Source organism: Hypomesus nipponensis, chromosome 16 (genome assembly GCF_054491055.1).
Source record: "Hypomesus nipponensis isolate SF chromosome 16, ASM5449105v1, whole genome shotgun sequence".
NCBI classification, from domain to species: Eukaryota; Metazoa; Chordata; class Actinopteri; order Osmeriformes; family Osmeridae; genus Hypomesus; species Hypomesus nipponensis.
This window is the reverse complement of record NC_140376.1, coordinates 1,286,545-1,307,345: the sequence shown is the minus strand read 5'-3', so window position 1 is coordinate 1,307,345 and position 20,801 is coordinate 1,286,545. Positions and strand designations below refer to the sequence as shown.

The following is a 20,801-nucleotide window of genomic DNA, read 5'->3' as shown; positions in this document are numbered from 1 at the left end:
GTTCCCCATTTAATTCCAGGCTTCTCAAATGAACAATAGGTAGCTTGGTATAGGGGATTATCACGCTTCCGGGTTTCATGGGCGGGAAGTACTACGTATCAGCGTGATAATGGCCTATTGTAAACGACTGCCGCTACAGGAACTGTTTCCAAGTTTCAAGGAGCAGTTATACGCAATACGTGGGAAGTCTGAAAAAAACATACCGCACCGTAAAGTAAAAACAATAAAAAAAAGTCTTATCTCTGTGCTTTCACTCCCACAAATCTTTAAAAACAACACATCTTGCCTTCATCATTTTAATAAACCCAATTTTAAAACATATACAGAATGAATGTTAACGTTAAATATATTCTTTGTTTACAATATAACCTTCATATTTTGGACCCTGAAACTTTCCAGTGCTATAATGAACAGGTCTTCATGCAAGTCCCTACGTATTTGCAGTACATTTGAGGTTTTCATTATTGCCATATCGCGGGGAAAGTGTTTCAATCTCATACACACAGTACTGTTTTGGGGTAGGACATGTTTTAGAAACAGTCAATAAAAGATAAGAATTGGGTCAAATGCAACAAGAAAAGCATAATAAACACATTCAACATGAAGAAATGTGTAATATACAGTAGTGTTCAGTGACTACAAGACTGCTAGTGAAAACTATTTTGCTTTTGTTTCAAATGTAATACACTTATTTTTAAATGATATCTTAATAATTTGAGCAAAAATGTAATCTTTGAAAGAAGTTAATGAGTTTCACCATGGTAGTATGTGGAATGTCGCCCTTATGCTTTGGTGACAACAAGCACGTGGGCTCCATAAGGTTGTGCTGAACCTGACCATCCTCGCTTCGCCCAGCACGATCTGACATGGTCTGCAGAACTTCTTGTGATGTGAAATAATGTTTGTCTTTCTCAGACTTCAACCTCACATTAAATGTTCAATGTGGTTTCAGAATTTTGAACCCTACTGTACATGATTCTGTTCTCATAAAACATAAAAGCCTACTTTTAATCAACATTATTAAATACAACTTTTCCAAAAAAGCAATGAAGAGTAGAGGAAGTTGCTCATTTGCACACAAGTGCCTCTTGGTATTGTCAATGGTTGCTCTACACGACTGCTCTTTCTCTCTGGCCTGATTATTTAAACCTATAAAGTCCATACTGTAAATAAAAACAAAAAAAAGCTAAACCGACATTCTAAAACTGACTTCCTTTTGTTGTAAAATCATCCAGACTTGTGTTTCCCAGCCCACTACACCCTAGCCTGATAAACCAGACAGGATGCTCCACACCAGACTGTAACCAGGACTGAGGTCCGAATCAACCCCACATGCCCACTTATACAAAGAAAAACAACTGTAAGTGTAGATAAGGAGAAGAGTAGTAGGGAGAGAAAGAGGCACTTCACTGCAACCTGGTTTTGACACCATGTTGGATGAGAGGTTAGCTACCTAGCATCTCTGTCACGTACAGAGGCCCTTCCTGACAGTTGGGAGGGGGAGGGGCTTGGACTAGTATGCATTGGTCATGATTCAGCACTCTTCTGAAATCTCTTACCGACAGCCTGTCATTCTCTAAACAAACAAACACCCACACACTTACCAAACATCTTCCAATCGACACAGCGTGTATAATATTAAGTCTACATGGAAAGGTGGTATGAGCATGGATGTGTCCATGCTTAACAGCAGCAAAAGGCCTGGCTCACGAGTGTGTGTGTGTGTGTGTGTGTGTGTGTCTAGAGAAAGAGAATGCCTCTGCCGACGGTTTGTCTTCCACAAGTAGTTCTTCTTCACGGCGTGGCAGCTAACCGGCTAGCTACTGGCTGCTCTTCCTGGCATGTACCAGGTAGCCCTTGGCCTTGATGATGCCTCTGCTCTTGACGATGATGGAGTAGCGCAGGACCCAGTCCAGAAGCCAGTCCTGCACCTGCAGCTCCCTGGTGCTCTCCTGCACCGCCTCCTGGAAGCTGGCGGCCGACATCAGCTCTGTGGGGAGGAGAGAGATAGAGAGGGGCGAGGGGAGGAGAGAGAGAGAGAGAGAGGGGCAGGGGAGGAAAGAAAGAGGGGCAGGGGGAGGAGAGGGAGGGGCAGGGGGAGGAGAGGGAGGGGCAGGGGGAGGAGAGAGAGGGGCGGGCCGAACAATGAGCACTTACACAAGTTCTGTCTTTATTCTGGATTATGTCTTCCATGTTGTAACACCATCTCTCTCTGTGAACTGACTGGTTTATGATGTGGCTGGTTTTCTCACGATGTACTTGGTAATCCACTAACCGCTAAAATGCTTTTAGAATTTAGCACTTCTGATCCTTGTTTATCAGTTGTACTTTGAATGTGTACCATTTGTATGGCCCTTTTGTGTTAAACTGTATCAATAAAATGTCAACACAACTGTGTAATCCCCTTGTGGATCATAAAACACTTGTTAATTCCCACCCACCCACTCACGACATGTTCTTGTAAACAATGGACTTGGAATCTGGTCCTCCAGGGCAGGGTTAGAGACATGCCTGGACATGAAGAAGCCTTTAGCATGAGGACTCAACTCAGGCCTCTGAGGAACCCTGTGTGCGTGCGGGGGGGGGGGTGCGGAGAGGTCGTCACCTTTAGGGTCGTTGTGAGTGAGCAGCTGGATGTCAAACTGCTTGGCGAAGGCTGTGAGGTCAGGAGGCATCACACAGCAGGAGGCCAGGTTCACCTGGTTACTGCTGGGCTTCACCTGGAGACACACACACACACAGTCACATGCTATTACCTGCACTCACGTATTCCCTCTCTTTCTCACACACACACACACACACACACACACACACACACACCTGGGCCCAGTTGTAGAGCTGTTCCAGCAGGTCCTTGTCCAGGTCCGAGGTGCCAATGGCGGCGATCTTGTGGCTGCGGACCAGCGCCTGCAGCTCCTCCCAGCACGGCTGCAGGTGGGCCAGTGTCTGGACCTCCCCATCCGGGAGGCTAGGGGGCGCTATGATCACAGAGTCCAGCTGAGACACCCCCAGGGTCACGCAGGCTGCAAAGAACAAGATCAAGATAACAGGGCTAAATGACAGGACTTTCCATAAGTCATTTAGCAGACGCTCTTATCCAGAGCGACTGGGGTAAAGTGTGCTTGGGTAAAGTGAGCGGTAGTCAGGGTAAAGTGCTTTGACCAAGGACACAACGTATGTGCACCGGCCGGGAATTGAACTGGCAACCTTCAGATTACTAGCCCGATGCTCTACCCGCTCAGCCACCTGACTCCCTGGATAATTGGATTTGTTTCCCCCCAAAATTATCACACATTCTTTAGCGGGTCTGACCGAATTAGATTAGAAACACTCTTTAAAGAACCACTTGTTTTAACCAAGCAGACCATGGTAGAGCAGAGGTCACCTCGCAGGGAGTGAAGAAAGAAAATAGAATCTTCTCCTTAGTATTCTAGAATCTTCTCCTTAGTATTCTATTAGACGCATGAAGACGCAAGTCAGACTTCATGTCAGAGCAGAAAGAGGAGGTGAGGAGGATGGCGGTGTGTGAGAGAGAGAGAAGATGAGACACACTCACCCAAGTCCAACGCTTCTTTAATGGCCGACTGGTCCGACTCACACAGAAACAGCTTGACTGTGAAGCGACAAGGAACACAACAGGATCTTAAAGGGCAGGGTCGGTGATGTTGTTTGCGTGCACCTTTTGTCAACTTTGCTTAAATAAACCTCACATCCTGACAGCAACCAATAAATCTCAAGGTTTGACAGTAAAATGAAAATAAATGCTACATTTGTGGACACCGCAGGTCTGTAATAAACATGACCAATCATTTACTCAAGCCCAAATTGCTCATGTCACAAAACTTACCCACCAGGCCTTTAAGAGCAGAACTTGAGTGTAAAACAGCCTGGGGTGGGTTAGAACCGTACCTGACACCTTCAAAACAGCCTGGGGTGAGTTAGAACCGTACCTGACACCTTCAAAACAGCCTGGGGTGAGTTAGAACCGTACCTGACACCTTCAAAACAGCCTGGGGTGAGTTAGAACCGTACCTGACACCTTCAAAACAGCCTGGGGTGAGTTAGAACCGTACCTGACACCTTCAGCTCCTCCCTCTCCTCCGGGGTGATGGCCTCTGTGGTCTGGGGGATGGAGCAGTCCAGCGTTTCAGGGAGATCCTGAGAGACAAAACAAACTCACAGATGAGGCGGCCAGCCTGCAGGCTTGGGTCAAACACATGCAGAAGGTCACTGAATATTGCAGAAGGGGGTGGGTGGGGGTGGTTGTCTGTTGAGGATGCCACTATGAGCATAGTGCAGAATATCGCCCAGTCCTCTGTAGAATCAGCCCCCCCCCACCATCCCCACCCCCCAGGCCCATAGATGTGGTGGCGAGGGGGTAGATTAGCTGAGCCCAGCAGAAACATGGCCTCAGGTCACACCAGGCCAGGGGCAATGTCTCCTGCTCCCTCCCCCAGCGCAGACACACGTTCCTGGGGGCTTTGGCCTCCAGCTCTGCATGAACATCCAGTCTGACAGTTCTCTTTCATCGCGATGCGGCACTCAATGAACACCCCGCTATGTTGTTTTCTCCGCACTGGAATGCTGTGGTCTGTGTTCGTAGTATCCTGATTGTTACGCAACTCTGGCTGATAGTAGCCTATCGGGCTAAATACTTCTTCTGGTCACATGATGTCGAGTAGAAAGGCAGATGCAATGGGCCGGACTGTGCATGAGTTTTATCACAGGTCTGCATGTGGAATTAGGTTGCTTGGGGTGATGGGTTGTGGACATATGACTTTCTATGATTCAGTGGCATTAGCCTAAGGGAAACAACTGGCTTCCAGGGTTAAGTGTTTGACTAAAATAAGATTAACCTTTTTATAACCCAGAAGATATAAAGCTTACAGGTTCCAACATTTAACACAATATTGTAACAAAAGTGTAGAAAGTACTTAGGGAGTAAATGCTAAAGGTAATAAATAGATACATAATACTGTACATGACAGACTAAACAAACATTAGACTCCAGCCTCTGGGGTTGGCATAGGAGTGCAAGCAAGGCCAGTCCTGTAACATCACCACTGCCTAAAGATACTAGAAGGTTTGTTTCCTTATCACATTCATATCTTGATATGGTGGCAGCATGAAACATTTTCATAATGTGGGCACTGTCTCACCTTGTCTGTGACGGGAGTTGTGTTGAACCACTCACTCAGGGTGGCTCTGATACAGTCATGAAGCTGGAAAACAATAAACAGCATAAATAAATGATAGCTGTGTCATGTGAGGGTTGCTGCAACTATGGTAACTGAGTACAGATCCGGGGAGGAATTATCTCTTCTGTTGAGATGCACCTTATCACCCATCTCCTTCCTGACCTTGAGAGTGGTTCTCAAAACAGTCAACATTCACGAGGGCTTTTTACGACACACTAGGATTGTTGTCAAATGTTAACATGTAAATCAGATCGTTTTGTTATATAATCTTTGAACAGTAACTAGTCTAGAGTTACTTGCTTGTGACTATAGTCTTTGAGGGGATGATGTGTCTCTTGTGTTAAAGCAGAGAGCCAGAGCACACGTATTTCCTTGACCACATTTAACACGTCAATAAAAGTTTAGCTTGAACTTGAATTGCATTCTGTCATTGCTAACGCCGTTAGCTAAGCTAGGCTAAAATTTCCTCCCAAGCAACTAGCTTGTTAATTGGTGGTAGCTAGCTAGCTGTCTCGTTCACCTGATCTACGACGTTAAATGGTTCTTATCTCTGCGCACAATTGATATGTCAACTTAAAACTACTACTACTACTAGTCTACTACTAACCAGATTCTTTTCTTACCTCTTCACTTGGCGAGGATGGACATTTTTTCTTGAGACGGCTCCGGTTCACTAAATTCCCGGTGTGCAGGTTTAGAGTTGACGCATGGTTCAGAAGCGACTTGGCATTACTGTTGTGGGTCTCCATGTGGGATTCTTTGTATCTAGCTAGTTCTTCACTGGGTCGCAAAACACCGATTAAGGAAGCCTCCCGTTAGCTTTTCTCACAAAAAAATGCTATCTCAGCTAGCTAGATGATTCCCAGCGAGGAGTGACCTCGCTCAGGGTAGTCTTGTCAGAATGACTTGCATATGCGTAATGTTTATTTGGCAAAAAGTATCCCGGCGTGATGGTAGAAAGTGGAATGAGGTACGCCTACTTGCCTACGCAATTCAGATTTGTTGCATTGAAATGCTGGCCTGGACTTTTGAGGACCGGGGAGAATTATTTCCTGGACTGGATTAAGGGCTAGGAGTGGATTGGAATATAGACTCCTATTTACCACAAGATGACGCTGTGGTCCTATGTTGTATCCGCCTTCCGTCGACTTTTTGGGAATCCCCCATATGCACATGTCTGTAGGCTACTCACATTAAATAACTGGAGCAGCCCCTGTAAAATAGGTTACTGATGACATTTTTCTAGGGAGCACATTTCCAGTTAACGAGTAAACTAGTTACTAGTAAACTAGTAAACTAGTGTTTTTAGTGTTTCAAACATCTCCCCCATGGCCATGGGTCATCAGGAATGTCTCTATTCTCAGTCATGTCGACATCGCTAACGCTCTCTCTCTCATCCATAACGTACTTTTTTTTCTACAATATTTTTTTAACCATTCCAAACTTTTTATTCACACACACTGATTACTTTTTTTTTTTAAATAACTTTTGAAATAATGTTTTCAACCTTTCAAAACGTTTTTTTCTGAAGTATTTTTTTCCACACAGTGCAAGGATAGGTGAGGAGGAGAGTAGATTAAAGCAGAGAGTAGATTAAAAACGGTTTTTAGAAATGTTTCTTTCAACCTTTCGAAACCGTTTTTCATTTTAAACTTTTGTCTAAAGGTTTTGGATCTAAACTTTTTTTCCACTCACAGTTTGTGTTAGCAGGGGGTGCATTTCTTGAGAGAGGAAGGAAGGAAGGAAGGAAGGAAGGAAGGAAGGAAGGAAGGAAGGAAGGAAGGAAGGAAGGAAGGAAGGAAGGAAGGGAAGAGAGAGAGAGAAAGAGGGAGAGAGAGTGTGTTTTTTACTTTGTGGACCGGAACTCTTTGTCGCTCATCCTTAACCTTGTGTCGTGCCAAGAAAAACATGGCAAATTAGATCAGTAATCAAAAAACACTTCTTCCGAGCATTTGTAAAATCGCTTGCCAAGCAAAAAAAAACATTTTGATGGATAGCTGGCTGGTTGACTATGAATGCATGCTACTGTAGCAGCATGTGAAGATAATCTGTGTGTGTAGGTGTGTGTGTGCGTGTGTGTGTGTGTGTGTGCGTGTGTGTGTGTGTGTGTAGGCGAGGGGGAGGTTTCACAGGGAGTGTATAAAGGAACTTGGGAATACAGGACAACCCCAACCTCAACCTGAAGTCCTCTGTGCAGAACCATCACACTCCAAGATCTGTAAGTAGCTTACATTCCTCTTCCCAGTGGTGTTTGTGTTGCATGTTATTCCAATCTAGTCTTGTGCAGAGTTTAGGCAGCTCATGAAACAACACACCATGTTTGTGTTACTGTTTGTATGGCTCAAGGATGTGTTTGTAAATGCAAGCCTTACTTCTAAATATCTGTCTTAAACAGCCCACAAACACACAGCTCTTTTAAGAGTGTGCTTTACAAACTTTCAAAAGAACCACGTTGCCAAATATGTTTACTGGAGCACACAAGGACTATTTGTTTCGTCAAGAGCATAGTTTTACAAGACTTCCACAGAAACTCCCAGAGAACACATGATGCAAAACAGCTTTAAAACACAGCGAGGAGCGATTGTGTGTTGACAGGGCAAAGGAGTCTATATTGATCAATATAATAACTCAGGGAGAACTGGGTGGTCTCTTACGGGAAGCACAGCCCCTGGACTCAACAGCACAACAACATGAGAAAGTTTATCTTCTCTCTGTTCTGTCTCCCTTCTTCCCCTCTGCTTGTCCTCCTCCTCTTCTATCCTCCCCTCCCTCCCCCCTCCTCTCCTCCCTCCTCCTCCTCTTCTATCCTCCCCTCCCTCCTCCCTCCTCCCTCCTCTCCTCCCTCCTCCTCCTCTTCTATCCTCCCCTCCCTCCCCCCTCCTCTCCTCCCTCCTCCTCCTCTTCTATCCTCCCCTCCATCCCCCCTCCTCTCCTCCCTCCTCCTCCTCTTCTATCCTCCCCTCCCTCCTCCCTCCTCTCCTCTCTCCTCCTCTCCTCCTCTCACTGACTGTCCTCTCCTCGACTCTCCTGGGCATTTCTGTTACAGCAGCAGAAGAAGCAGAAGTCATGAAGTTCTCCTCTCTCTTCTTTCTCCTGCTCCTCCTAACCGGCACGTATCTCAGTCTGGCTCAAGGTAGGCATCGCTACCTGGCAACTCACTGCATGTGACATCAGAAAATACAATACAACAGATGTTCATTTTTATTTTATCTAGGATTTTAAGAAACATCCACATAGAAAGATTCACATAGAATATGTATTGCATTTTTAGAATGTGATGTAAGATTTGACATGCATGCAATTTTTGTTTGCTCCCGATACTTTGAATATTTATTCCTTGCTGGCTATTGGTATCAACACAATAACATCTGGGTCATTGTGCTTTAAAACCAAAAACATGGCGTAGTCGGTGTTGAAACTGTGGTTGTGTTTCTGTGTGTTTCTTTTAGGGTCTTATGGGAACTGTTGCCTGGGTTACGTGACTAAAATGAAGAAGAACGTGAAGAAGAACGTGGTGGGGTACAGGAAACAGGAAACAGACGGGGACTGTAACCTCAGAGCCGTAGTGTGAGTAGGAAGCCCTGTGCAGCCTCGTCACCGAGCTTTACTGCATTGAACGAAAGCAAATCTTTCTCTCCCTGATTTGTCCTGTCACGGGTCAGCAAAAACACATCCTATTTTTTATTGTATCACAAAAACGCCTGACTCTCAGGTGAGAGATGCTGACCTCGGACTTAATCCAGACAACCTATCACAGCGTTACTGAGACACAATAAATGTCGACCAGCATGTGTGTTAAAGCTCTAACATAATAAGTAAATGAATACAAGTTCTCAATGTGTTGTGCTCATACAGGTTCACCACCACCAAAGACAAAACCATTTGTGCCAATCCCACCCTGCCCTGGGTGCAGCATCTGATGCACAAGATCGACAACTCAGCCAACTAGGTATGCCGCAGTCTCACTGATCACAGATTCACCCATTTTTATATCATATGTTTGGTTTCATCAGCAAACGGCAGATATGAGGTCGATTATAGAGCTGAGAAATTAAAAATATTTCAAACAAGTGACACGTGACAGGGTTTAACTATGGACTTTCTAGATGGAAATCAACCCCCTTCATCACTGTCATACATCGCATGACACACAAGCTACAGAAGTGTCATCATAAACACGCAGTGAGTAGCACCGTTAAGCATGTCAAACATGTGATCTGAATGTCTTCACAGCATTCTCCTGGGGGAGGAGAGGATTGAGGAGGAGACTGGTCTGAACGGTCCTGGGGGTGAAACCTGAACCTGCTCTCACAGATGGACTGTGAAAGTAAAGAGTTTACACTCCAGGAATGTTATATTAAGCTGCAAAGCGCATACCTGTACTTGTATAACACGCTAAAGTCTATGCAAACAGTATAAGGTTTGTGCCCCATTATTACGTTGTACAAACTGTGATGGGTCAGTCCAGGGATGGTTTGAGATGTGACGTTGTACATTGTGCATATTACTCTTTAACTCTTCACCTGGGCTTACACAGCCATGTCAGCACCTGCTAGGAAGGAGCCACTACCCCGCAGCTTTGAATTGTCTCTATACTGTGTGTGTGTGTGTGTGTGTGTGTGTGTGTCTGTGTGTCTGTGTGTCTGTGTGAGTGCTTGTGAAAGAGAAATATGGGTAGACTTGGGATTTTCTTTTCAATAAAAAAAAAAAAACCAAATCATATATAAATCTTTTTTTTTCTTCTCAATATATGTCACCATGTTTAAAAAGTATATTGTGTACAGTGTACTCCAACTTCAATTAAAAGATATAACTCGGACACTGACTCCTTACTCATCTCTTGATCTACTGAAAAAAGACGTCAATAATCACATCCCCAGTCTCATCAATCAAGTCACTCATTGATCTTCTGACGCTCCCGCTTAAGACCTTCTTTGCCCTTAGCTCATCCTCAACTAGACATGTGCTTACATGAAATATGATTTTAAATGCTCTAATTCCATCACAGACATGTAACACGTTGCGTCTTGCTTCTTTGATATTTGTGCGCATGTGCCTGCCAGTAAACAGTTCGGTTCCCCCCGGGCAAACCTTCGGGGCTTGAGACGGACTGGCTTACCGTGTTCATGTGGCGATAAAGACACAACGGCATGCGTTAATGTCGAGAAAGGATGCTTTCTCCTAACAGTTTCAACACCCGTTCTGTCTTATGTCTGCATGTTTGCCAAATGTTAGTTCTTCTGTTAAACATTTGTAGGCCGTTTGTATTTTTTTTTTTTTTACATTATCAAAGACTTTTTGAAATGAAGGTGATGCATTAGCTTTAATCTCATCTTCCATATGTTGGAATCTCTGACAAGTGCCGACAGATGTTTAAAATCGGTTTTTGTTCGCATGTGGGGCGAATCAAGACATGCTAATCAAATACGGAGAAAGCTGTTTGTTATCAGAACTCATTGTACCAAATACACTCAACATATTTGGACCCGATTCAGGCTATTTCTCAATGCCTCACACAGGGAAAGAATGAGAGAACAGCGAAAAAAACGAAAGTGTTGAAGAGTGGTTTTGTAATGATCTTGTAGGTGACTGACTCATTTTTTTTATACTCCGGGGAAAAAATACATATTGAGCAATGTAAGCTTCAGTAGCCTGTAGCAAAAGAATATGATGACAGCAGCATAAAGTTCATAAATCCATCACTGATGTTAATTTGTACATTTCTATACAGTCTTGCGCAATATTCATGCTCGAGCTCTTCGCTTATGCTAAAGTAAATTAAAGTGTCATTCTGACCTGGAATATTGAAGTAAAGCTGAAATCAGCCATGTAATCGTGAAATTAACCGTGCACACACACACAGTTCATACATATTTTCAAGGGTTATGTGTGTGGCTTTGACAAAGTCGAAATTAATGTAATTGTACTGCGGGTGATGTGAGGTAGCCAAGCTTAACTTCAGAAAGATCCACCCAGTCAAGCAGACGGCACAGCCAGGTGAAAAACGCACGTTCTTACAGTTTTTTCTCATTCTCCACTGGACACATTGTCTGACCTCAGTGCAATTCAGTCCATTAGATTTTTCGGCGGCTCCGCTTCAGCCGCGATGGAAGCTGCGGGCCTCGCTCTCTCTTCCATATCTTGACGTCCATCAACTATAACTCATTATGGCCAAAAGCGTCCTGTCAATCAGTTCCCAGCTCACTACAACAAAGACAGATGTGTCAATGTCATACATTCAGAAGATCTATCTCTTGCTGAAGCTGAGAGGAAACGTTCAGATGTTTACACACCTAAACATCGTCCAGAGTAAAACCCAAAGGAGCTATCGATTTGGGCGTAAAATTTGGGTTGGGCATATGTAAACTGGTTTATCTCTCAATCTAACCACACAAAAATACCCGAACACACACACACACACACACACACACACACACACACACACACAGACACATTTTGTCTTTGTAGGAAGCAACCGACCCAGAAGGAGGTTACTGCAAAAGTCGTAAGTCTTGTCAGTTGAGGGCCATCACATTTAAACTCTAACATGTAGAAACGGGTCGAATCTGGCACCAAGGAATGAGGCAGAAACTTGGTTGTGGGAGTAAATGGATCTCACTGGAGATCAGAGGAGATAAGAGCATACAACCAGCCTGGGGGCAAAGGATGGTTTTACGTGTTGAGCGGGAGGAGAGGCAGTTTGTAGACAACGATTACTATGTTTACACATGCTGAACTGTCCGTTATGGAGAAAGGGTTTACACAAGTCTCCCAACACATCCGGAAGATATCAATCATCGGTTTAATTGACACTACTGCTCCTAAATCGATACATGTTTTACAATTGCAGTAGTTAACATGTCAAAAGATCTCGAGTTTATATTTTCTATGCAGTCATATTGAATTTATCGAACTCTGTAGGCCTACTAAATGTAGACCCAAATGTAGGCCTATTACGCCATGTTTGTCTAAGACAGGTCTTCTCTTGTCAAATGGTGCCCCCTGCTGGTCTGAAGTGCAACTGCAAGTAGGCGACATTGGGCTTTGGAAACGTGTTTTATTAAATGTCTGAAATAGCATACAAATAGCTTTAGAAGTATTCTAACGTTACGTCATAGCTATGTATTTCAGATATAGACTTGGCATTACTGACAGAAAAAATACTATGCGTTTTAACTCTTTTGATGTGATATCTATTCACACTTCAGATTACACAGCAGCATTGACGCATTTCTATAAAATGCTTACATTGTCATTTGTCAATTCATAAGTAATATGCAGCACTATAACAGCTTCAGTGCTTTAAAAATATATAAAATCCCCCCCAAAAATTGTAAACTTGGATTTTATCCAAATCTTTCACTAATGCATATTCTTCCTCATAGATGTTCGCTAATAAAACGGTACACACACAAACTGTACATAATAATTTACAATCAGTGCAACTGCAAATGTGGTTAATTACATATTTAAATGTAATCGATGTTGAAGGCATACAAGTGTTTGAGGTTTCATATCAAAGTTCTGTCCGTAAATTCTCTCTTCCTGGTCCAGTGTTCGGTCCTCCTCGGGCTAAAGGTACCTTCCTAACCTTGTGATTCAATATGGAGACAAAGACTGGCGACATATTATAGATAATCGTACGCCATAAATCTACCCCAACAAGTGGTATATGAGGATGAGTTTGCCCATAGCCGATGCATGTGTGCATATATTGTGCTCCAAAGTAAAAAAAATCGAGTTTTACTATGGTTTTGCATCCCTGTGGCTGAACACAGCAGGGTCAGACAGTCCATGAAGTGAAACCAAACGTCCCCAGCCTGAGAGCGTGTGAGCCCCAGAGTAGGACTGAAGAGGATTGGACGGTTCTGACCGTTGTCATCCTGTGCGTCAGTTATGCTCACACCTTACCATGATGCAATACACTTAACAAGCCATGGCTAATTACAGAATGGATAGAGAGAGGGGCTCAGGAGAAGAGAAGGATATGTCACAAAGATATAGGTTAATAAGGTAAAGTGATGACGAGTGTTCATTAGTGTCTTAAGCTAAACCCATTGTTTTCCTGCTGTCACCTCTCTCTCTCTCTCTCTCTCTCTCTCTCTCTCTCTCTCTCTCTCTCTCTCGCTCTCTCGCTCTCTCGCTCTCTCGCTCTCTCGCTCTCTCCCTCCCTCCCTCCTTCCTTCCTTCCTTCCTTCCTTCCTTCCTTCCTTCCTTCCTTCCTTCCTTCCTTCCTTCCTTCCTTCCTTCCTTCCTTCCTTCCTTCCTTCCTTCCTTCCTTCCTTCCTTCCTTCCTTCCTTCCTTCCTTCCTTCCTTCCTTCTTCAAGCACCAGATGGTGCTGTTTACCTGAGATACTCCCGACTTCCCGAGGGTGGAGCAGGCAATAACTGCGTGTGTGTCTATATGATCACACAGACAGACGAGGGGTGGTGTTTCACCACGGCGGCGGCTGCTTTTGCCCCGTAGTCCTCGGGGTAGAGGGCTGAGTACCCCACCGCCTCCCCCGACCTCCTCTTCTGGGTCCTGTGCAGCAGGATCCGGTAGGTGCCCGTGATGGGACTGCGGCTGTCCTTGCACTCATTGTTCTGAATGTGGATCGCTGAGATGCCCACCTCGGCCAGGGTGCTCTTCACCTCCTGCTGCTCCACACACAGGGGCTGGGCCTGGGCATTGCCCTTGGCCTGGGTGGGGGTATCTGCAAAGTGTTCTGGGGTGACTGGCATGGGGCTGTAGGGCTGTGGGTACTCGATGCCCCTCAGCCAGCTGTTGTTCATGATCTGAGAGAGGGTGGGGCGGTCGGCCGGCACAGGACGCAGCAGGCCTTTGATGGTGAGCTGGCAGGGGTCGGCCACGTACTCAGGGATGGTGTATGCGCCCTGCAGGATGCAGCGCTTCAGCCGGCCCAGGTTGTCGGCATGGAAGGGCATAGAGGCCGTCACCATGAAGTAAAGCAGGACGCCCAGGGCCCAGATGTCAACAAAGCGCCCCACATAGCCCTGAGGGGGAATGACATCGTCATCTTTCATGATTTCTTACCCCCGCCCATCCCCCCAGCGTCCTTCTGAACAAAGATCTCACCTTGTCCCTGAAGAGTTCAGGGGCGGCGTAGGGTGGGGAGCCACAGAAAGTGTCCAGGACCTCGCTGGGGCCGCTCACGGTGCTGAAGCCGAGGTCTCCAACCTTCACGCAGTAGCTGGTGGTGTAGAACACGTTCTCAGCCTTCAGGTCCCGGTGGACGATATTGGAGTCATGCTGGACGGAGAACACAAGGGAGACAGGGTGCAAAGAGGCGGAGAGAGAGAGACACTGAGACATGAAGGAAGGAAGAGAGAGAGAGAGAGAGAGACACTGAGACATGAAGGAAGGAAGAGAGAGAGAGAGAGAGAGAGAGAGAGAGAGAGAGAGAGAGAGAGAGAGAGAGAGAGAGAGACAGTAAGTCAGGGATGGTGTTGGGGCCTACCATGTGTTTGACAGCTGACAGTATTTGGGAGAAGATGAGCTTGGTCTCCATGTCTGATAGTCGTCCCTTGCTGATGATCCTGGTGAACAGATCTCCCCCGCAGCCGTACTCCATGACCAGGTACAGCCGCTTGCTGGTCTCCATCACCTCGTAGAGACGCACCAGGTGAGGGTGGGACAGCTGCTCCATGCAGGAGATCTCAGAGGTGAACAAGTTCTGGGACTTCTTATCCAGACGCAGTTTGTCCATGATCTTGATGGCAACTCTCTCTTTTAGAGGGTGGAGGGGGGAGGTGGGGAGGGGGGGACGGGGGGAGGGGGGAGGGGGAGAGAGGAAGAGTTGAGAGGACCTGACAGGGTGATGAGACCATAACTGGACTAATTTAATTGGAATCCTTTCCGAGTCTTACTGTGGTCGTACAAGAATGTGTCTCGAGACCCCCTGCACACACACACACACACACAGACAGACGCACACACACACACAGACAGACACACACACACACCACATTCTCTCCTGTGCTATTTGCCCGGCAGTCAGAAATTGAAGAGATGTATAATACAAAATGAGGTGAATCCCTCCTGGGGGGTGAAGGGGGGGCCTGGGATAATCAGAGGTGCTTATCTGGGGCGCCCACCCTCTGTCCTGTAGTATGCAGGCTCAACCTGTCTAATACTACACACCCCTGGAGGCAGGGTAGTCAGGGAGACCGGACACACATGCCGTGTGGGGTAGTCATGGAGATGCGGACATAGATGCCGTGTGTGGGGTAGTCATGGAGATGCAGACAAACAAGCGGATCCTCTGCCTCACCTTTGGTCAGGGCGTGGATGCCGAGACGGACGTGAGAGAAGTTCCCCTCTCCGATGTCCCCGCGCAGCTCATAGAAGCCCACCCTGCGGCCCAGGATCAGGTCGTTCACCACCCGCTCGTTGTGCACCATGTCGTAAACCACGCGCTCGAACGGAGTCTGCCTCATCCTCTGTTCGGTGGTCACCTCCGGGATGAGTCGGGCTAGCGGCCTCACCACCTTCTCCACCGCTGCCTCAGTCTTCTTCTCCTTCTTCTCCTCCTTCCTTCTGGGCCATCCCTGTCTTGATTGGTTGCCTGCAGCCACCGCGGGGGAACAGAACAGAGATGGGGATGTTTTGTAAACGGAGCATACGATGCCTGCCTGCCTGCCTGCCTGCCTGCCTGCCTGCCTGCCTGCCCGCCCGCCCGCCCGCCCGCCCGCCTGCCTGCCTCTGGTGATAGTGATGTCCTGTATGTTACAGACTCTCACATCACTGCCTGGGTAATGAGATTGACCTGCATCGATTTTCCACAGGTTTAGCATCTGACTGTGTCATCTCAACATGCATGCATAGTGACGTCCTGTGAGTAGGACATCATGGTTCACAAACGGCTGGTCAGCATTATTATAACCTCCAGGTTCAAAGAATGCCAGTGACTGTGTGTGAAGGCCTTCTAAACCACTAACAGAAGGATCATATCTAAAGTAAAGTGTCAATATTTAAGAACAGCAAAGTAAAATCATCTCAGGACCTCATCGTAGCTACATTCACCTCTTCTACTGGGAGATATAAGGTCATAAGGGGTCACCTAGGGTCATCAGAGATCAGGGGTGGATGGATGTCTCCAGTCTAGAGGTCAGGGATCAGACATCCAGCACAGTCACAGAAAACCACAGAGGTTAAACAGCCATTAAGGCCTTACCTAGGGTTCTAAAGGTCAATGATTGGATAATTCAAGCACAAATGAAGAGTTATCCCTGCGCTGAAGAAAACATCTCTCACTCTCTGACCTGCTGTTTCTGCTGCAGGTCTAAATTCAGAGTCATCCAGGGCCCTGAATGAGCAGATCAAGGGCCTCATGTGGTGTCTGTGTCTGTGTAAGAAACCCTGCTATTACAAGGCAGGATTACAGTTCTGTTTATAGATGCAGTCTTGGTAGTGCTGTCCAAGAGGATTATTTAATACCCTAACCTGACACATTCTGTGTGACTCCTGTACCTTGGACAGTGGACAAGCATGCAACGCATCTTATTACAAGTTGAAGCACAAATCAGATTTACCGGTTTGAGTCCTGTCAGATTTGTTGAACATTGCCAATCGTTTCATATCATCCTTCTGATGCTGTTTGTTCATTGAGAATTCTGAGACACAAACAGGAATAATAATGACAAACCTATCATATCAAGTTGCAGCACTGCTTTGAAAACAAATCCTGCCCACAAAACTACAGTAGACATCTAGCAACATCCCAATACATCAGAGAACATAAACAATTTCTATTACTCCATCAGATAGTAGAATCTAAATAAACTGGGCAACTATTCTAGATATAGACATAGTTGTGCGTGCTTTAGTACATCAACTTCAATCTTATTTCATGCCTTAACAGGCTGCCATCCTTTCAATAATAACATCTACTACAAAATAAAATGATAATAATATTAGTTTGGAACATCTTACCTGAGAGCTGTGAATCTTTCATGCCTCCACCTCAAGCCTGTGGTGTTGTCTCAGAGGCAAAGGTGAACGGACTATATGATCCTCACCGACAGACCAAACTAAAACTAAACCAACCCTTCGCACTCAAAACCAATCCTATTAGGCCCGTGTATTAATATCCATTAGAATCCCTAACAGGAACATGTCACGTAAGACTGAAAATGCTGCACGGGCACTTCTATAGGACATTTTAGATTGTATTAAGATTGTATTTAAGGTTGAGCATTAGTTTTGAAGCCCTATGAATTTCTGTAGTAATATAAAATAAATCTTATAGAAAACATGAAACACTTATTTTCTTATAAGTTGTCACTTTGAAATACACTTTCAATTGCTTGATGTAAAAAAAGAAGAAGATTGGAGCAGGTTTAAAATGAAGTATTGTGTGTGGTGACTGAGGCTGGTAATCAATTACTTGATTTACGCACTTGAATATTTCAGATCGCAACATTTGAGAACTCCAGAGTTTTGAACACGCATCTATACTTCAAGATGGGTTGATTGGCTTACATTTTAAACCAATAGCCAGTCCGTGTTTATATATCCGGCCAATCGTACAACCCGAAAAGATGGCGGGAGAGGCGGGACTTCTGGGTGCTGCGTTGACCAATGGTGATACATTCTGAGCGCTAAAGCACATGTTGATAGTAATGTTATGGTTCGGCTCTAGTTAAAGATAGCAAGGTTCAAGCTTCAAGCGTCCGAAAAAAACAACGTTTGTTTACTGACCAGAGCATGGCAGCAGTTGTGGAGTCGGACCCCGACCGATGTGGAAGCGAAGAGGAAGGTCGGGGCAACGATACCGAGGAAGAGAATATTCAGCCACCGGGGCCCATTGTAGCTCCGCAGAACCGCCTGGTTAAGTTACCGCTCTCCCGCATTAAAGCTCTGATGAAGGCAGATCCGGACGTGTCTCTCGCCAGTCAAGAATCCGTGTTCATCATTGCCAAAGCCACGGTAAGCCATCAGGACCCCCGAGGTCATTAAACTTCGTTATTGGAAGCTGGCTAGCTAGTTGAATGGTCGGTTCGAGCCTAGCATTGACAACACATTGTGTTGCTTCTCCAAGGAACTATTCGTGGAGATGATCGCTAAAGATGCGCTTGTGTACGCTCAACAAGGAAAGCGGAAAACGTTGCAAAGAAAAGATCTCGGTAGGTATTAATATGGCCCACTACTCAAAATCTCAACAGTATTGATAGTTGTCACTGATATGTAAACGGTGCTTTGTAATTCTCTCCTCTCGAAAGATAATGCAATAGAGGCCATAGATGAGTTCGCCTTCCTTGAAGGTAAGTTACTTTAACCAGCAGGTCGTGTCATCTTAGCCTCAAACTTGTCATGTGTTGACTGACTGTCGATTTATTTGAATAATGAAGTCAGTTTCATTCCCTGGAACAGTGTTCATGTTGTATTGTCAAACTGGAATCATTGACTGGCTGACTGATTTGTGTCTGGGTGATATTAAAGAATCTGGATTCTTGCTCTTTCTGAAGGTACTCTGGACTAGACCGCCTCTCATCTTCTCAAGGACTCTAATGGTAAAACAGATGAATCTGCGGCATGTAAGATATCAAGACTGATATCCAGTATGTTTGTATCATCTGCTTAAATGTTGGCGTCAGTCTGTGATACTGTCCTCACAAGCTGGGAGTTTGTAAGACTCAGTTTCCATGTGACGGAGGGCTCCTACTCCAGGCCTAGTGGGCCCACAGTGAACATCCATCGTTTCTACTTTGTACTCAGAAATGCTCAGCCCCCCCCATTTTATAATAATATTTGTAAATATTGTGAAATCTTATGTTGGAATTAAATCATACAGATGTTTTCATGTTCTTTTTCGGAGTGAGTCGGTTGAATTCATTTTAATTGACCACTTTATTATGATATATCTCCTGGTGTCGAATTTTGCACAACTAAATTACTGTCTTTGCGAACCGTTTTGAAACATTGGAAACGCAACTTTCCATTTTCATAAACTAATAATCTTGAGACAATCCTGCCCTGATGAATGACTTACAGACCCCCTAGACACAATGCTTTAAAGGGGTTCTCCCAAATGTCCATGTAGACCTGCCCTGGGGAGGAGGAGGGAGAGACCTCCCTGGGGAGGAGGAGGGAGAGACCTCCCAGAGTGGTTCCTCTCCAGAAGGGTAATACGTCATCTTGGGTCTCGGCTGAAACCCTCTTCCCCAGCGAGCAGGAAGACACAGCACACGTGAGGGTGTCTGACCTCTCCCCAGCGAGGCCTGACACGAGGCCTGCAGGTCCATAATCAGAACGGCAGAAGATGAGATTTGGGGGGTGGTCGTGCCAGTGCAGATACACACATGCCAGCCAGAGTGCCCATGTTGGTGGGCCCTTATGCCCAAGCAAATTAAATTGATCTGCAGGAAATCAAGGATTGGCTAAAAACACAATGTTGTTATGTTCTATCTGCACATTCCGGAAAGGAGCGGGCAACGTCGATGAACGAGTTCAGTTGTGCACAGGAATATAAAGACCACATCTTTTATCAGTTATTCCCTTTTTAGGTATCAGGGTAATGGAAAACATTCCCTTCACTAATGATGAAGTACTGATGTTCTCAGTAACGGTCTCTTGCTGACTGACCGGTGTTCCACAGCTCTGAAGGAGTGGCTGCCCATCTCTGGTCATCAATCACCCAGCAGGACCCGCCTGCCAGGGACCTCAGTCCTCCACAATAACAGAAACAGGCTGTTTGTCTCTGGCAACCTGTGTTGAGAACATCCCCGGGCCAAAGAACCTTTGAGCATAGCACTGTTTCTTTTTAGAAATAATTGCTTGGAGTATTTGAAGTGAGCATGTATGGTTTAAGGTTACGCTACGAGCCACAGATGTTAGTTAGTCTGAGGCCTGCCTGCTTGTCTGTCCTCCTGCTTTCCTTCCCAGACCACTTCCTGTAGAAGAATGCCCGTCAGTCTTAAACCTTCCAGTGCCCGAGCTACAAAAAAAAAACATAATCACCACATGTTGCTCAGAGCAAATTTTATTTCTATTGTAAACAAAGACATTCCAAAATGAGACGCCTCACTGGTCATTAGAGAAGTTAGGACTCACCTTTACCTTGTCTGCCCTTCCAAGCTAGTCTTTTGGCTGGCCTGCCTTCCATTTTGGGTCCAACAGAACTCTGTATGGTTTATTTTGATCTATGATGTGATGTTGCTGCTTTTACACAATGGGTGCACCTCTGTGGATCAAATGTCTACACACAGACACACACAGACACACACAATAATGCAGCTCCCCAGGAGTCCTGTGAAGGCCGACCATCCTCAAGACGTCCTCAACCCCCTTTGAGAGGAGGAACAACCCCCTTCCTCCACTTGTGTTTATTTTTGACCTCCGCTTGGCATGTTTGTGTCTGTATACTTTTACCGGGATCTCTTAATCGCTGCGAAGATATGCAGGAAATGTGTTTGGCTCCGGTGTACACTGAAGTCATGGGGAAGGTATGTTTTTGCAGCTGAAAGATTCCGACCTGATTTTTCTTAAGGGTCGGAATTCTTGTTACGCTGCCCCCAAGCCCCCCTCCTCACCCCTCCTCACCCCTCCTCCCCCCCTTGATACACAGACGGCATATTTGTACTTTTGAGGGCTCAGGTAT

General features: G+C 45.6%; 4 protein-coding genes across 6 annotated transcripts; 2 read left to right on the top strand and 2 right to left on the bottom strand.

Moving 5' to 3' along the window:
• Positions 1–282: 282 nt before the first annotated feature.
• On the bottom strand, positions 283–6,275 carry gclm (glutamate-cysteine ligase, modifier subunit). Its single transcript, XM_084676465.1, has 7 exons — positions 5,822–6,275; positions 5,160–5,222; positions 4,074–4,158; positions 3,557–3,613; positions 2,821–3,023; positions 2,606–2,720; positions 283–1,990 (listed from the first exon to the last, which is right to left on the bottom strand). Exons 1-7 carry the CDS (start codon positions 5,945–5,947, stop codon positions 1,821–1,823), a joined length of 819 nt encoding a protein of 272 aa, XP_084532591.1. The 5' UTR covers positions 5,948–6,275; the 3' UTR covers positions 283–1,820.
• A 997-nt stretch (positions 6,276–7,272) lies between these two features.
• Positions 7,273–10,017, top strand: ccl25b (chemokine (C-C motif) ligand 25b). 3 transcript variants are annotated; one of them, XM_084675995.1, is made up of 5 exons: positions 7,273–7,416; positions 8,245–8,331; positions 8,648–8,765; positions 9,054–9,147; positions 9,305–9,441. In XM_084675995.1, the coding sequence occupies exons 2-4, from the start codon at positions 8,265–8,267 to the stop codon at positions 9,145–9,147; spliced, it is 279 nt and encodes a 92-aa protein (XP_084532121.1). In that variant the 5' UTR covers positions 7,273–7,416; positions 8,245–8,264; the 3' UTR covers positions 9,305–9,441. The 3 variants fall into 3 exon arrangements, with proteins under 3 accessions (XP_084532121.1, XP_084532119.1, XP_084532120.1); XM_084675993.1 differs by having other exon boundaries at positions 7,274–7,416; positions 9,432–10,017; XM_084675994.1 differs by having other exon boundaries at positions 7,315–7,416; positions 8,248–8,331; positions 9,432–10,017.
• A 3,582-nt stretch (positions 10,018–13,599) lies between these two features.
• Positions 13,600–15,996, bottom strand: LOC146254278 (serine/threonine-protein kinase NIM1). Its single transcript, XM_084675437.1, has 4 exons — positions 15,474–15,996; positions 14,661–14,929; positions 14,279–14,452; positions 13,600–14,196 (listed from the first exon to the last, which is right to left on the bottom strand). Exons 1-4 carry the CDS (start codon positions 15,994–15,996, stop codon positions 13,600–13,602), a joined length of 1,563 nt encoding a protein of 520 aa, XP_084531563.1.
• A 1,793-nt stretch (positions 15,997–17,789) lies between these two features.
• pole4 (polymerase (DNA-directed), epsilon 4, accessory subunit) lies at positions 17,790–19,009 on the top strand. The gene is made up of 4 exons (XM_084676145.1): positions 17,790–18,130; positions 18,243–18,327; positions 18,424–18,465; positions 18,670–19,009. The coding sequence occupies exons 1-4, from the start codon at positions 17,909–17,911 to the stop codon at positions 18,681–18,683; spliced, it is 363 nt and encodes a 120-aa protein (XP_084532271.1). The 5' UTR covers positions 17,790–17,908; the 3' UTR covers positions 18,684–19,009.
• The last annotated feature ends 1,792 nt before the right edge of the window (positions 19,010–20,801 follow it).

What these genes read in the sequence shown, in the direction of transcription:
- gclm (XM_084676465.1), bottom strand. Translation starts at nt 5,947, where the DNA reads ATGGAGACCCACAACAGTAATGCCAAGTCGCTTCTGAACCATGCGTCA. An exon ending in AGCTCTACAACTGGGCCCAG is followed by an intron (nt 2,721 to 2,820) that starts GTGTGTGTGTGT and finishes GTGTGTCTCCAG; the next exon opens with GTGAAGCCCAGCAGTAACCA. An exon ending in CACTCACAACGACCCTAAAG is followed by an intron (nt 1,991 to 2,605) that starts GTGACGACCTCT and finishes TCCTCCCCACAG; the next exon opens with AGCTGATGTCGGCCGCCAGC.
- ccl25b (XM_084675993.1), top strand. Translation starts at nt 8,265, where the DNA reads ATGAAGTTCTCCTCTCTCTTCTTTCTCCTGCTCCTCCTAACCGGCACG. An exon ending in GTATCTCAGTCTGGCTCAAG is followed by an intron (nt 8,332 to 8,647) that starts GTAGGCATCGCT and finishes TGTTTCTTTTAG; the next exon opens with GGTCTTATGGGAACTGTTGC. An exon ending in TGTAACCTCAGAGCCGTAGT is followed by an intron (nt 8,766 to 9,053) that starts GTGAGTAGGAAG and finishes GTGCTCATACAG; the next exon opens with GTTCACCACCACCAAAGACA.
- LOC146254278 (XM_084675437.1), bottom strand. Translation starts at nt 15,996, where the DNA reads ATGCTAAACCTGTGGAAAATCGATGCAGGTCAATCTCATTACCCAGGC. An exon ending in CATCCACGCCCTGACCAAAG is followed by an intron (nt 14,930 to 15,473) that starts GTGAGGCAGAGG and finishes ACCCTCTAAAAG; the next exon opens with AGAGAGTTGCCATCAAGATC. An exon ending in CTGAACTCTTCAGGGACAAG is followed by an intron (nt 14,197 to 14,278) that starts GTGAGATCTTTG and finishes ATTCCCCCTCAG; the next exon opens with GGCTATGTGGGGCGCTTTGT.
- pole4 (XM_084676145.1), top strand. Translation starts at nt 17,909, where the DNA reads ATGGCAGCAGTTGTGGAGTCGGACCCCGACCGATGTGGAAGCGAAGAG. An exon ending in TCATCATTGCCAAAGCCACG is followed by an intron (nt 18,131 to 18,242) that starts GTAAGCCATCAG and finishes TGCTTCTCCAAG; the next exon opens with GAACTATTCGTGGAGATGAT. An exon ending in GTTGCAAAGAAAAGATCTCG is followed by an intron (nt 18,328 to 18,423) that starts GTAGGTATTAAT and finishes TCCTCTCGAAAG; the next exon opens with ATAATGCAATAGAGGCCATA.